Here is a 16,579-nt window from a genome sequence, read left to right on the forward strand (position 1 = left end):
AAAATAATATTTCTCCTCTACCCCACTGTGTTTTTCCCTCCAGTTTGCTCCATTTGTATGTTTTGATTAGGTACCTCAGATGCATCCAAAGGACACTTCCTGCTGGTAGTGTCAAACAGGAAATCGCAGTCAGGGTGGGCAGCTTTTTAATTGGGCCCTCAGCAGAGGTGTGTTGAACTGACTCGCAATTTAAAAAGCATTCAAGTGTTTAGCGTTACAGTTAAGTATGCAAGGGGTCTCCTCCTGGTTAATATTTCGGTCCCATTAAACGGCATAGGGTTGATTAGGGTTGATGTCGACTACAATCAATAACGCAGAGCTCATTGCCCTTGTGACCTTCATCCTAACTGCCTCATCGTACCATTTTTCCTCTGTGACTCGATTATTTATAAAGCCGAAGTGATTTTCTAATCATCGTTATATTTCAGTGTAACAGTGCAGTGCCGACTGTTCCTCAGGAGTGAATTTGTATAATCTGCCTATTCGGTTTAAAAAAAAAGATACAATAGCGATAGCAGATGTTTTTGTATCCATCGTAACCTCTGTCATCTTCATTGTGGTCTCGACTTGGTTATTTGCATCATGAAGTTTTTACGTGGTCCCCGGTGAAAAGCGAATCGTATTCGTACTTCAACGGTAGCTGCTTAGTTATTTTTTAAATATTATTCCTTACCGTATTCCGTTTCAGAGTGTGAGATAAAAGTTAACACGTTGAGTTTCTTTCAGTTTTCACTGAGACATTTCACATTCCAAGGGGGAAGGAGGGAGGCGAAGTCAGGATTCTGGCCTCCTCATTGAAACTGATCGTGTCCGTCAGATATTCGACACTTCTGACGCGTGTGACATTTGACAGATTTTTTTTTTTTTTTTTAAGTCCTTAAAAGTGCAGCGCATCGTTTTTTATCCGCCAAAAGCGTCAGCAGCAGCGGTTTGGTTTTTTTGTGCGTTTTTGTTGCCGTGTGCATTTCAAATTAACCTCGGACTTCAGCGGCGCATACTTTAGAAGTACAGAGGTGGAGCTGTGGGCCTCTTTATCGTATGAGTTACGGCTCCGAGTACGTATGTGAGGTAAATTTTAGGGGAGGAGTTGAATCTGTTCTGTTTTCTTCGGGTTTAGCCTCTCTCTTTCGGGCATACTCTGCTCCCTGTCGGATTGATTTAAATGGCCGTGGTAAAGGTCGCCAGGCATTCTCCACTTCTTATCAGAGAGCGGGGGCTAGAATGGAGGTTGGAGTGTTACTCCGTCTCTTTAAACTCTCAGAGTCGGTCTGGCACTAAATTCTGTCCCTTTTTCTTTCACGACATTTCCGGAATCCCCTCTTGGCTGCTGCATCCGTCTCCTTCCTTCCTTCCCTTGCCTCCGGTCCCTCCCCTGTCCAGGCCAGACCGCGCTCTGCTACCTGGATCGTTTGTTCTAGAACATTCCTCTCCATACGTCTCTCCACTCCTCAAAAACCTCCAGCGAGCAGAGGTGGCCTGACCGATGGCTTCGAGGCACTCGATCTGCTCGCTCCCTGTCACTCGTCTACTCTTTTCTTCCGCCACGTCCCAGCTTACTCCGTCCGTTCCTCTGGCGGCCAACATACCCGCTGGACCTCATTCGCGTCCTTTTTACCGCCGACGTCCTGCTCCTCCTGGGAATTCCCTCCTCCTTCACATCCGGCAGATTACCGTTCTAGCCGTCTTCAAAGGCCTTCGATCACAACGCCCCTAGAAGGCCTTCTCTGATCGATTTCTCATCGCCCCACTCGAGACTCTCCCCAGCTGCCACTTCTCCTTTTCTACATCACTAAGCGCTCGGGTACGGATCGTTACGCTTCCTCCTGCTTACGGAACTGTCTCTCTCCCTCTCTAGATTGTCAGGTCCTTGACGGTAGTTGTCATGTCTGTTAATTCTTTTTTGTTCTTTTGTACTCTCCTAAATGCTTACTGTGTATGTGGGTGTGTGTATATCTGTGTATGTACGTCAATATCTGTGCACGAATATATATATATATTCATATATATATATATATTTACCTTTTGTATTAGAAGACACCACTGACAGTGAAATTCACTTATTGTGTGACTGAAAAGACCGATGTGGATCCCACAGTCCCTGCCGCACTGTGCCCAGAAAAAGATTGGCCCGTATACGTAGTCCTGTTTGGTGTTAGCGGTACCCCGTGCTGTTTTCGGTTTTCCCTCCGTGTCTCTCATTCCTTACTAAACCTTTCCTTAAAAAGATCCACTCCTCTCTGGGTAGCAGCGGGACAGGCTGACCTATCTGTTCACGGGCGCTCGACTCCTGGTTTGCAGCTCAGCGTCGCCCGAAGCTTTGTTTTAAGGACACATTAAAAAGCTTTGTTTTAATGTGTCCTTAAAACATTTGAATACCAGTACTCCGCACAGATAAGGCACTCTGTAAAGACTGTTGATTACTATGGATGTTCCTTAAGGGAAAACAGAAGTTCCCTGAATTATGGAAGCGGTCAACCTTGTTCAGCCTTGTAATCCAGGTTATCCGTGGGAGAAAACAGCACCTTTAGTCGAAGAAACAACACACTTGCCCTACAGTTCACGTTGCTTCTCTGAAGAAGGTTATCTGCATTTTTTACCTTCTTTTCGGGAACAACTGCAATTCATTCAGTCAGTCGTACTTATTGAGCGCCTACTGTGCGCAGAGCGCTGTGCTAAGCGCTTAGAATTTCTAGCAATATCGTCTTCCGGATTCTCAGTTAAGCCTCCGGTGCCGGTGGACCGAATTAATGCGATCTGGTGCTTGATGGCAGGGTTTTCGGGTCGATGTGGGCCCCATATCCTACTGATAATCAACTCCCAAGACCCTATTACCCAACCCTCTGCTCCTAAGAGCGAGACCCCGGGGCCGAGTTGAATGTAAAGGCCCAGCTCTAGTTTTCAAGCCCTTAAACGCCACGGGACCCTACTCCTATTATGCTTTCCCAAGTGCTTAGTGCCCCGCTCCGCACACAGTAGACAGTCCCGGCTCCGCCGCTTGTCAGCGGCGTGACTTTGGGCAAGTCACTTTTCTTCTCTGGGCCTCAGTGACCTCGTCTGTAAAATGGGGATTAAGACCGTGAGCCCCACGTGGGACAACCTGATCGCCTTGCATCCCCCCCCCCCCCCCCCCCGCCCCGCCCGGCGCTTAGAACAGTGCTTTGCACCTAGTGAGCGGTTAACAAATGCCATTATCATTATTAGTATTATTATTATTTGGCAAATGCCCCGACCGACCGGCCGACCTGGGTGGGACTAATGTGCACAAAGCAGCGTGGCTCGGTGGGAAAGAGCCCGGGCCTGGGAGTCAGAGGACACGGGGTCTAATCCCGGCGCCGCCGTTTGTCTGCCGCGTGACCTGGGGCAAGCCGCTTACCTTCTCTGTGCCTCAGTTACCTCATCTGTAAAACGGGGATGAAGACTGTGAGCCCCACGTGGGATCACCTGGTGACCTTGGACCCAGCGCTTAGGACCGGTGCCTGGCACGTGGGAAGCGCTTAACACGTAGCGCCATTATTGTTCGTTACTATAATCTTCCTGGGCCCTCGATCTAGATGCTGACTACCCCACCTTTAACCGCCCTGAAGGCGTGCCTCTGGGGCGCTCTGACTTCTGGAAGTAGTAATGATAATGACGGCATTCGTTAAGCGCTCGCTACGCGCGCGCCAAGCACTGTTCCGAGCCCCGGGGAGGACACAAGGTGATCGGGTTGTCCCACGTGGGGCTCCCGGGCTCAGTCCCCATTTTCCAGATGAGGTCACTGAGGCCCAGAGAAGTGAAGTGACTTGCCCGGAGTCACACAGCTGACAAGCGGCGGAGCCGGGATTCGAACCCATGACCTCTGACTCCCGAGCCCGGGCTCTTTCCGCTGAGCCACGCTGCTAATTCTAATTAGTAATTCTAGTAGTCCCGGTGGTATTTATGAAGCACATACTGTGAGCAGAACCCAGGAGTAAGCCCTGGGAAACGGTACCTCGTTGGGAATCGTAGACCGCTCCCGTCCCTTGGGCGGCTCACAAGCTAAAAGGGGGAGGGCGGGTCAAGAGGTTTAGAAAAAAGCCTGGGCTAGGTTTTTGGCCACGACCTCGGATTCGCCGCGCCCAGATTGAATCCATGTTCCCCGGCGCTTTTTCTGAGAGGTCTCTGGGCTTCCCGGCGAAGGAGAATATTGGGCCACCGCTCTAATGTATCTAGTCAGTGCTCCTAGAAACAAAACCGCAGCCCAGAAAGCTAGGCCTTCCTTTGTCGTAAATTCTGGAGCGAGTCATCCTGATATTTCCCAACGATTCAGTAGCGATACCGAGTGGGAAATATGATCCAGAAAGTCACTCGTAGCCTCTGTGTCTCCCCTGCCGTTCCTAACCAACCTTCCAGTTCCCAAACATGCTGAACACGCTGTGGATTTTGGAGGTATTCTTTACCTTCGTGTCTGGGGAACAAAATAGGGAATTCGTCGACATCGTATCTGGCTGCTGTTCATCGATGCCGACTAGTCCCACGGGGAACACTTTCCGATAGGTGGATAGACGGATGGCCGTCCGGGGGCCGGGGGCGGGGGGGGGGGGGGAGGGGCGGGGTCGCTAGTCCGAGATGGGGCGTACTGCATGCGCGTGCATAGAGATCTACTTCCTTCGCTGGTCCGTGTCTCCGAAATGAAAGGGAGAAGGCAATTCCACATTGGATCTGGCCACTTGTCAGGTATGAATCTAAGAGGAAATTATCGTCTGCGTTCCTATCAGCTCAGGCCCCGAAGCATGAGATTTGATTACCTTTCTCTCAGCATGCGTAACTGCAGTTGTGGTTATTGGCCACAAAATTATCCGTCCCTTCTAGAAATCTAGTTACAGTATTCGATTCTAATTGCCGACAGCAGTACGTTTTATAGGGCGAATTTACTATGCAAGCACAGATGATCGGAGGCATGTATTTATATTTATCTTAAATTTACTGGCCACCAAATTTTGTCTGCCTCGGGGGAAGGGAGGCTGTGCTGGAGGTAATTCTGCTGTCATAATCTCAGGCGTAGCTCTCAGCGTCTCTCCCCTCAGGATAGTCAAAACTGTATTTCTTAGCCCTTTCTTCTTCCGTCCACTAAAAAAGACTCCGGTGAGATACTGTCCAATTTAAAGCCCGATCCTCGATTTCAGATCTGTTTCTCTCCCAGCACCTATTGTGATGTGGAAGCTAGGGGCGGCTTATTTTTTCCATTAAATCTCACGTGGCCTTCCTTAAGGAAACCGGGGCGTTGTGTGGAATGAAAATGTTCTCTCGCCGAATTTTACAATTTGCAAGGGATAATGAGAGACCAAGCCACGTTACCTTTCTTTGAAGCGGCCGCGCGTGTACTTCGGCAACTATCCCGTGTTTCCGCAACACGTTTCGGCTAGGTGGTCGTTAGGGAATTAGAGGCGGTTCATCCGGCCACGCAAATAGGGCGCGCCCCCATGTCAGAGGAGATGGTTTTGGCACAGGTGAGCAGCCTCCGGACCTGAATGCGACAGCACGAGTTTTCCTGAACAGGGAATTCCGCAAGAACGCGACCCCTGCGTTACAGGAGCACTGGGTGTCCTGGGATTCTCGATTTTCCACGATAATTATTATACTGCAATATAATAGGGGTGATTGAAATCTATAAATGATCTTACCGCTTGAGGACCGTATGAATTTGACCCGAGGGGAGGCAGCTGGCCGCCGTAGGAGAGCGGCAGTCCGGAAGCCGGAGGATTTGGGTCCGAGCTGTGCTACCAGTCCGCTCTGTGACCTGGGGCGAGTCGCTTTGACTTTCTCTACCTCGGGTTCTCAACTGCAGAATGGAGATAATAGCCCCCGCCTTTCTCTCTGGACGGCGAGGTTGTCGTGAGGGCGGAAATGAGCCATCGGGTTTGAGCACGTTGGGAATAAAAGTGTCAAACGAACACATAAAATAAGAGACATCCGCATCCCGGGTCGGAGCCACGCTGGGACCTCGAGCGTGGGACTGGTCGCTTTTGCCCAGAATGCCGTAGGCCTTTTACGTCTTTCACACGTGGGAGGGCAGAGGGGCACCGTTGTCGCCGTCACGGTCGGGTGACTTGAGGGTCAGACGGTTCGGAGCCTGAGCTAGACAGAGGGGCCAGAGCAGCGGTGTGGCAGAGTCTGCCAGCGGGGGGTGGTGGGTAGAACGGGCTGAGCCCCAAGGCTCCCAGTAGAGGAGAGCAGCCTTCCCTCCAGCTCGCACCGCCCCACCGCAGACTTGAAGAAAGAATGAGGGTGGCTAGACTCACGCCTGGCCAAAAGCAAAATCGGGAATCGGACTGGCATCGGACCATATTTCCGAGTTTCCCCTCAGACTTAAACCGGCCTGATGTCTGGCCCTAAAGTTTTGACGCACGGAGACTGCTACGAAAGACCCCGTCTGGGCCATCCATTTCCACTTTCTCCCGAATTTCTAGCTGTTAGGAAAGTTGGGTCACTTCCGCTCTGCCCCCGCTCCCTCCTCTGCCCTCCCTCTAATCGGCGTGGCGGGCGAGAAACGGAATAGCCAAAGGCCGATAGTAGACGAAAAGAGAAGTGAGGGACTCGACTGGCCCCCGAATCAGCAGCAACAGGAGCGTTTACGGAGTACCTACTGTGGAAGAGAGAGCTGTACTATGATCCTGGGAACGTATACTAGAAACACATACAGTAAAAGACCTGCCCTCTGGCCTTGAGCAATTTGTAATCTTCATCTTCATGGACTCCTCTGCCCGTTGCCCATCCCAGCTGCTGAAGACATTGAACTCCCTTCTCAAACCCCCCCGTCCCCTCAGTGCCCCATTTTTTTGACCCTAATAACCCGACCACGTACTCTCCTGAGAAAATTGAAATCTCCCCCAAATCGCCCCCGCTCTTCTCCAGTCCCTCCCTTCCCCTGCCCCGCCCTTGATTCTCCCGTCCTTCCTTCCCAGCAGTAGCTCAAGAGGGCATCTCCCACCTCCTGTCACAATCTACCCCTTCCACCTGTGTCTCCGACCCCATCCCTTTGCGCCTCATCGAAACACTTCCCCCGACCCGCTTTTCCTCCCCAACTGCCATCTTCAGCTGTTGGCTTTCCAGTGGCTTCTTCCCCAGTGCTTTCCGACATGCTCGCGTACCCCCGTCCTACCCCCAAACCCTCCCTTGAACCCTGGCGCCATCCGGTTATCGACCCCGTCTCCCTCCTGCCGTTCCTCTCCAAACTCACTGAATGAGTCGCCTACACCCGCTGCCTTCGCTTCTTCTCCATTTCTCTCCTCCACCCTCTCCAGTCTTCTTTCCACCCTCTTAACCCCCCAGAAACCGCCCTCTCTCTAAGCCTTCCGGCTATGTCAAGCCGCCTCTACTCCGTCCCAGTCCTCAACAAATTCTCAGCTGCCTTCGACGCTAGGTACCATCCCCTGTTCCTCGAATCATTATCCGATCGCGGCTTCACTGACCCTGTCCTCTCCTGGTTCTCCTAGCTCTCTGGCCGTTCCTTCTCAGTCTCTTTCACAGGTTCTCCCTCTACCTCTAACCCTTCTAACCGTGAGAGTTCCTCAAGGCTCAGTATCGGGACCTTTTCTATCCTCCACCTACCCCCACTCCCTTGGAGAACCCATTCGCTCCCTTGGCTTCAACTACTATCTCTACGTTGAGGATTCCCAAGCCTACCTCTCCAGTCCCAACCTCTTTCCCCTCACTGTAGATAGCACCATCGGCCTCCCCGTCTCACGAGCCCCCAGCCGTCCGGGGCGTTGCCTTCGACTCATCTCCCTTATCCGGTCCACGGTTTCAATCCGTCAGCGAATCCTGTCGGTTCAACCTTCACGATATCGTTAAAATCTGCCCTTAACTCTCCATCTAAGTGGCTACTGTGCCGATCCGAGCGGTCATCATATAGTAATGATGGTATTTGTTAAGCGCGTGCTGTGTGCCGAGCACTGTTCTAGGCTCTGGGGTAGATACGAGGTCATCAGGTTGTCCCACGTGCGGCTCCCCATTTTACAGACGAGATCACCGAGGCCCAGAGAAGTGAAGTGACTCGCCCAAAGACACACAGCTGACAAGTGGCGGAGCCGGGATCGGCGCCCCCGACCTCTGACTCCCAAGCCCGGGCTCTTTCCACTAAGCCACGCTGCTTCTCTGTAGTAGGAAGCATACCTGAAAAGTAGAAGTTGGGCTCCTTGCCCTCAAGGAGAGCTAGAGTAAATACGGAAGGAGCAAAGTTGGTGAACTGGGGTGCGGCGGGAGAAGAGAGTGAATAGGAAAGAGGGGAGCAGCTAGTGGAGACCACTAAAGCCAAGGGTTACGGGTTTTTCTTTTATTCCAAGAGAAATGGGTAGTCATAGTGAAACATATTGTGTTTTAAATGGTACTTTAAGACATGAGCAACTATATATAGAGGAGTGAAGAAGGAAAGAATAATTCAGCCAATGCTCACAGTATTTCAACAATAAGACGTACATACGCATATGTAAATATGTGTATAAGGAAGAAATAATTCAGCCAATGCTCACAGTATTTCAACAATAAGACGTACATATGCATATGTAAATATATATATATAAGGAAGAAATAATTCAGCCAATGCTCACAGTATTTCAACAATAAGACGTACATATGCATATGTAAATACACGTATATATATACACACACACACACACACACACACACACGTATATGTGTGGACAAATGTAATAGAGAGAGAGACAGTGAAGACTGAAAATTTGAGCTACTGAATGGAGAGATCTGAAAATCCCGGTGTATTTAAAATGCAGGTGTGGACTTTATATGGAGACTTTAACCCGCCTTAGGACATATAAAAGGCCCTCCGTTAGCTCATGTTGACTGGCAGATGACTTGAGAGAATCAAGGGCTTGAACCTGGTGGTGCCCATAAGGTTGGATAGGAAGACTTGGATTTGTGAAATATGGTAAAGGAACATAAGTAATCAAGAGTCGTCTCTGTGGGTTTTTTTTTTTTTTTTTGAAAACCCGTTTACTTCTACAGCCAGTTCCTTGTGGCAGTAATTACATTATGTGATATTTAAGAACAGGCTGTTTTAATATAAGCAAGGAATATAACTCTGATATTCTTTCAGTGAGTATATTTGATAAAATATTTGGAAAGTGAAATTGCTCTCTGTGTGTCTGAATATCCCGGTCTGCAGGATAAATTGCAAAAGGTAGCAGCCTAGTGAAAATTCAATCTTTGCTTTACCTCCTACCGCTTAATCTTAACCTGAAAAATTCCTGTAGTGTTACCCTCGGAGTAAATCTGTTTCTGAGTGCCATTACAGTTGATTTCCGTGAAATTAATTTTATCTGTCAGGTACGTGATTATGTCATCAAAATGAGAAGGTGGGAGTTAAGGGGGAAAGGTTATCCAACCAGACCAGAGGACCTTCTTAAGAAAAGTGATTTCTCATTTATCAGGTATGCCAGTTTTACAACAGTGGAAGGAGATCATTCTTCCAATATAAAGCACGTGGCGTATTTAGAAGCAGATATTTTGCCACGCTGACCTTTTCTAAATATTTTGAATAACTTCTGTAGGTTTAAAATTGTCAGAATTCAGTGCCAAGGAGACTCTGTTTCTAAAATGTAGTGCTCCTCCTATTTAGCTCACTCAGAGAACTCTAGGAAACCCTGTGCCTCTCCCCGCCCCCCCCCCCCCCCCAAAACCTTATTTGGCTGATTTTTTTTTTTCCTTGACCCTTGACCAGGTGAATGTTGATTAGTCAGCCAGTGGTATTGAGTACTTACCGTGGGCAGAGCACTGCGTTCTCCCAAGGACTTGGTACAGTGCTCCGCACACGGTACGTGCTCAATAAATACCATCGACTGACTGATTGAACACCCTTGCTGCATGAGGATGGGACATTATCTTTTACATCACAGTGCGTTTTGTTAGGCCCTTTTTGAATATCAGCACATGCCGACGTATACAAGCTTAACTAGCAAGTCACGTTAACTGGCAGTGCCGGCGTTTGGGAGTAAGGGTGTTAAACTCAGAGTCTTAGGAATGGTCCCAGAGGACAGTTGGAGGAGAGGCCCCAGTGGTGCTGGGCAGTTGCTCAAAGAATAGGAATAGATATGAAGAGGTGGAGTCTTAAAGGGGGCCTCATCCTTCTTACCTCACGCTCCGGTTCCACCGGGAAACGTGACTTGTCAGTGGGCCGGGAATGTGAGGGAATCCTATGCTAACTCCTCAAGAGCCACGGTAAAGCTCAGGAGCCAGTATTTCCTAGCTGTCCCGAATGCGAAATAATATACATTATATACTTTAGAAGGAAAGGAAGGAAGTCCATTTCGGGGGAAGAAATCGGGTCAGAAAAGAAGGAAAAAATGGCTGCACCGAGCCCTAAGAATAGGGCGAACGAAACCCTTCTCTTCATACCCTACGGGGACAATACAGTGCTTTGAAATCGTTGGGTGGAAAGTCGCTCTCTCAGATCAGTGTATTGTTTGACTCTGGGTCTTCAGATGTCAAGCTCAATCCTGCTCCGGCTCTCCCTCGCTAGACCCTACCTCCGTCGCCGTCAGGCGAGTTTAGGAATCTGCTCTTCTCGTCCATGTAGCCGGGGACAGAGACACCCATGGGGAAACGGTCTTGGGCTGGTGGAACCAAGCGCATCCCACCGCTGCTGTTCGCAGTGGAAGCCCAGCCCACAGCCTCTTAGTGATACAGGAGATTGTGGAATTAGGAATGGCCAGGGGCCTCCTTGTCGTCATTAAAGGCTGAGGCATAGAAGATCTCCTGTTAAGTCACTATAAGTCCCTCTAGACTGTGAGCTCGTCGTGGGCGGGGAATGTGTCAGTTGTCGTATGGTACTCTCCCAAGCGCTCAGTACGGTGCTTTGCGCACAGTAAGCGCCCCGCAAATACGCCCGAATGAGTATCCCCGGTACTCTCATTTCCACCCGTTTAACCGTAGATACCAAAAATACGCATTAATATAATATGTGTGCTGCCTTTCTTCTGAAGAAAATAAAACCCCTTGATATACTACAAATATTATTTCTTCTCATACTGATCCTGCGAGGCAATGGAACGATACAGAGGGGCAGTGAGAGGCACGGTCTGTTAGGCGACTTACCCGAGATCTCTCAAGAGTTTCAGTAGCCGAGGTTAGTATTAGATCAAGACTCCCATTTCCAGAGTACAGTCATCCGTTCAGTATTCATTTTGCCTCGCGGACGGATATGCAAGATGCATATTCATTTTACTCTAAAGGTCATTTCGATTGCCAATCAAAATCCGGAGCTAGTTTTCATCTGCAGAATTTTCTTCCAAGCAAGGGACCGAAGCATCCCCGCCCCCAAACGGTCCGGAGCCTTCGTCGTCTTCCCAGATCTGCTACGGGGGTGCATTGATGTGCAGTGTATTTTAAAATATTATTACCATCATCGTCGTCGTCATTATTATTATTATTATGCCTTGTAGCCCCTGAGAGAAAAACAGGATCCTAGCAGCCACAGCTAATCTCTGAACACGTTCGTCTAAACATGCTGGCTTTTACTGCCGGTGTCTCCTCATTTTCCCTGTTGTCCCCGCCTAAAACCCCACCAAGTTCCCCTGCAGCAGCTAGGAGGCTTCAGGCTGACCAGACTCTCCCCTTCTTCCTGATTCCTTTCCCTCCCTCTTCTTTGCCCCCCCCCCCCACCCCCCACCCCCCGCCACCCCTCCGGCGGCTATACCCTCGCATCTGTCGTAGACTGATTTTCTCACGTGCTCTCCGATTCAGCGGAATCACCCATACTGAATGAGCGGGTCCCGTCTCCTGTAGATATCAATTCAAGAAACCTCGGAGCTTTATGCGACCCATGGGATCTCGAGTCGAAACGAGTATTAAGAGTTCTAGGGTGCAGAAGAGGGTCGACCCAAATCACAGTTTCCATGCTGACCCAGCTCCTGCATTCCACTCTTCGGAAATTCTATCTCTTCTTCCTTCTTTTAGAGCTGGAAAGGTACCTTCCAAGAAATACGCATCTAGTCTGAAATGGCGTGAAAACGTTATTGAAGTTGCTCAAAATGTAGAAACGGGAGGATTCCTAAGTTTCCCTTCTGCTTTTATACTTATACTCTATGACAGTTTTTCTGACAAAATTTCACATCTTAGTTATCGTTCATGTTAATCATCGTTTCATTTTAACTGGCTCAGTTTCCAGTTATTTTCTGGGACCGTGGATCAAAACCATTATAACCGTGGATTCTGAAGACTTTTATTCATTTATGTTTGTGCATCATCAAGAAGATCTAATATCTACAATTCCAACTACTTCATGGTAAAAATAGCCTGGAATCCTTGGCTATACGATTTTATTGGAAGTCCTGTATATTCCTTGGAATACTAACAAAGCATTTAAATCACCCACTTACATTATTTGTTGGGAAATAAGAATTGAAGAAAGAAGGAGATGTCCTGGGAGCCCAGTCGTGTCAAATGCTTAAACTGCGGTGACGGCTTAGAAAGTCTCAATTCTAGTTTTTTACAAGATTAAACGATACACCTAACATCTGAGGAGCGTATCCTGACCTGTAAAGGAGCGGGATATGATGATTTGATGATAGTTCTTTTTCTACCCGCCTGCCGTCAGCCGTTAGTAGAGTTACAGGCCCACTTTTGACCGGAAAAAATTCTAAATTGGCCGAGTATAATCACGTCCCATTTTGTATATCACAGACTGTGTACAGATGACATGGAGTTTTCTCTGGTGTGCCAAGCAAAAGTCGTTGAAGGGAGTGGCTTGCTTCATTATCTCAGTCCAGCATATATAAGATCGGGAGGTAATCCCCAGGCTAACGTTGGGTTTCTGAATTCTGGCATTTGCCTCGGGGAGAAGCATACCGGTCCACGTTTCCAACTCCCCATGATGCCTGTCCTCTCTAGGGCTGCGCTCGGGGCCCTTCCCGAAACCCAAACGGTTGCATCGAGTTGTTGACGTGAGGACAGTAAGACCCTTTCTTATCTGTTACCGCTTTAATAAATTCCAGGGCTGCTCCGGCAAGTTAATTATTTTAGCGATTTGAATTCACGATGGTTTGTGAGGATTTTTGTTCAATTTCAAACATCGAACTCACAGAGAACTCATAAAATAATTTCAAGCGTAAGACTCTTTAGGTATTGAACTCACCGCAAACTAATGTCAGTAAAAAGCTGATGATCTAGTCAAAGCGCTAATGAAGGAATCGGCCAAGCGCCTCGTAGCTCAGGAAAGGTTTCGCGTTATAAGGATGTGAGTTTCCCGTTCAGAGGTTAAACACATGAGCCGCAGTTTGGGTGTGTGATAACGTCAGCTTGCTAAGTCTATTTTTTTTTAAAACTGAAGCGATGCAGGAGTACTTAATAGGGCCAGCGTGCAGAGATATGTCTTTAAGAATACATTTTTCAGTGGGGAAGGCACGTTTATTGTTGACCCTTGGTGAGTTTGTGCCAGTGAACTGCTTCTCGGGTTGTACTTTCTCTTCTTTGCTTCTAAATTGTTTCTCTGTGTTACATCTCACAGTCGCTCACATTCCTGATGTCTCTGTCGTCACCGCACCTTTAGAGAGAGATCCATATAGGAAGAGCTGTCCCTTGTATTCCGAGATAACGCTCGCTGTCAGAACGTGACGGCTTTGTTCCGTTAGTCCACGCTAATGTTGCTTCGGTGGTGGATTCTCAGATACTCCGAGTTAAATGTGAGGAAAACGAGGCGGAATAGAGTTATCTCCAAACTTCTTCTCACGCTGCAGGAGTGCAGATTAAAGGCAGGATCTGAAGGAATGCATCTCTTTCATAATATCACAGATAATATTCTGAACATTATCTCGGTGGGGTGATGTGAAAAAATACATTGGTTTCTATTCCACATCTGGGTCTTTGAACTGTGCAGTTCCATCTTTTTTGTTGTGGTTCTCATAGCCTTGGAAAAGTCTACTGGGGTTCTTGTGCTGTAGAACTCTCTCTGAATAGAATGCCTGAATATTCAAGCTGGTTTGCTTTTGTCATGTGACTCGTTTTTGTTATATTTTCGGAGGAGGGAGGAGGGAACGGTGCCCCTGTTATCTAGTCAGTAATCAACATTGAAGCAAAAATTGAACCTTAAAATTTCTATCAAAATTTCTCTGGTTAGCCTTTTTGTACTATCTTGTCTTGAGCCCTTTTTTTAATGAAATCTATTATCAGATTGAAATGGCGATTGAGACGCTGCAAAAGTCTGACGGTCTGTCCACTCACAGAAGCTCTCTTCTCAACAGCCATGTAAGTTGCCTCTTCTTCATGTAAACTAATTTCTTGCTTGTTCCGCATGTTACCTTATCTCTAAATGCTTGTTTTAGTCATTTACTCGTTTATTTGGCTTCTTAACCCTCTTTCTCGGTCACTTACAATCTGTACATCACCCATCGCTATTTTAGCCAGTAAAATGTCTCAACACTGGAGACCTCGATTCCTTTCTTTGATAGGATTTGCTTCATTTCAGAAAACTTAACCTATTTGAAATGAAAGAACGAGGCATTTGTCGGTTAAAAAAACGAAACTCTTAATAGTTTTGAGTTAATGAGTTCTACGTAATCCAGATTCTTTATTAGTTCCACGTATATTAGAAAAATGTAAAAAAAAAAAAAAATAATGGAATAACTAGGGAATCGACCATAATCTGTGGGGGAGGGAGAAAGGAAAATGCATGCACCGATAATATCCTCTCCATTTAAAATCTGAATGACAAACCCAAGCATGAATCATTTAGAAAGTGACATACGATTGCACGTGATCTATAAACTGGCATCAGGCAGCCATACCAATCGGCGTGGTCCATTGGCCTGAGTACCGAAAGAAATTAAGCTGAACTAAAGGCAATGAGTCTGTGGGCATGTAATCCTTTCTAAAACTTAAATATGTGATCCATAGCATTAGTGCTCCATGTCTTCCGTGTACTAATGCTCACTGTCATCAGATGAAGCATCACAGTGACGCTGGTAAGTGTGGGAACGATCAGTTGAGAATTTTATGGAATGGTGAGAAGTCCCTGGGAAGCTATCCAGCTGCTGGTTCAAGGTATTGTTTTGTGACATTTGAGGTGAAGTCGGACTAGATCAAAAAAGAAGGACTCTGAGCCTAAATCTTTAGCTACCGGTGTTGCCTTTCGTAAGAGTTTTCCCCCGGCGAAAGTGGAAACGTTAAATGCAGCAACGAAATCGTTTCAGAGTACTTTGATCCCCTGTCGTTCCCTTTCCCCAATACTTCACTTAATCTCCCCATTTTTGAACCAGAGAAAGAAATGGTTACCCAGAGTTTTGCTGAAGAGATCTGTGATTTTTATACCCCCATCTGACCAAAGTCTGTTCACGTTAGGTCTTTTTTTTTTTTTTTTTTTCAAGTGTGGGCTTATATTTTGCTAGGTCCTACGGTGAATGACAAATACTGTGTATAATGAATGAGAATAAAGCAGACGAAGACTAATTTGTAGCATGTTTGGAATTCCTAAAAATGTTAGTCAATATTCCCAAGTAAATTTAGTTCATTCCTTACACTCCTTTGCTGTTTCTGATTTGATAAGGTCGTTTGAAGTGTCCTTTCAGGACTGAAAGTGCGTCATGCCTGTTAATTGAGAAATGAAAACAGATTCTCTTTAAGATGAAAAATGTTCAGCCAGGCTTGTGGAAAAAAGTCTCATTTTGTCCCATTGCTTTTCATTTCCTTTTGGAAAATTGGATGTGAAGTGTTCCCCGGTCTGTTGTGTGTCCTGAACGTGTTTTACTTCTTTGTTACTGATTCCGGGCTTGGTTTGCACATGTTACGGAATGGGTTGAGTGACACTGAAGGGTAGGGAGATGACTGAGGAGTTTTGGAACTGTGAGGTGAGTAGAGGGATGGAAGAATTTTCAGTTATTTCTTACAAAGACCGGAGACCCTGGCGGAGACCCCGACCCCAGCCCGGGCTCCAGAATCCAGCCCAAATGGCGTCCCCTTAAACCCAAATTGAATCCTGGATCTGTGGGTCTCCATGAGCTGAGCCCCCCACTGTAGAGCATAAAGATCAGTTGATGTCTGCCAACCTTCAAATGTGAACTTCTAGACTTTGACACATTTGGACTCTCTTCTGCTACAGTGAGTCATCGAGACTTCACGTTGTCCCGTCAATTAAAAATATATATCTTTTCGCCTGTAAAGAGAAGGCGGGAGAGAATACGTATACCTATCTGTAATTAGATAGATATACAAGACACAGTTTATATCCCGGATATCTGTTCATCTTCAGCTCCGCTGTATTAATGATTTTGTTGGGCTATTTCATTAAATTGTTCATTAACAAACATGTTGGCAGGAGACCGTATTTATATGTTTTTATTTTAATGTGGATTTGTTAAAAAAAAAATGTAAACTTTTGAAATGATTTTTCTAATATAATTCATGTAAAAATAAGTGATGTTAATGAAACTACATCAACAACAAGCAGGTGTGTTGTAATCTGTGCCTTTATTGTGTATTATACATTGTGGCAAGTTATACGCGTGGTTGTAACTGTCACAAAGTTTTTATACTGTGTCGTAGCAGGACGTATCTGGCATTGTTAATGTCGTTTTTTTTTTTTTTAATCTATCCCAATTCTATTTTTATCTAT

At 47.0% G+C, this 16,579-nt stretch overlaps 1 protein-coding gene across 1 annotated transcript in view; it reads left to right on the forward strand.

Moving 5' to 3' along the window:
• The window catches only part of RFX3 (regulatory factor X3), a 144,314-nt gene that overhangs the window by 20,379 nt on the left and 107,356 nt on the right, over window positions 1–16,579 (forward strand). Inside the window, exon 4 of the mRNA XM_029054663.2 lies at window positions 14,143–14,217. Within this exon, the coding sequence (XP_028910496.1) occupies window positions 14,143–14,217 (75 nt within the window). The remainder of the gene's footprint in view (window positions 1–14,142; window positions 14,218–16,579) is intronic.

Source organism: Ornithorhynchus anatinus, chromosome X5, assembly GCF_004115215.2.
Source record: "Ornithorhynchus anatinus isolate Pmale09 chromosome X5, mOrnAna1.pri.v4, whole genome shotgun sequence".
In the NCBI taxonomy this organism is placed as follows: Eukaryota; Metazoa; Chordata; class Mammalia; order Monotremata; family Ornithorhynchidae; genus Ornithorhynchus; species Ornithorhynchus anatinus.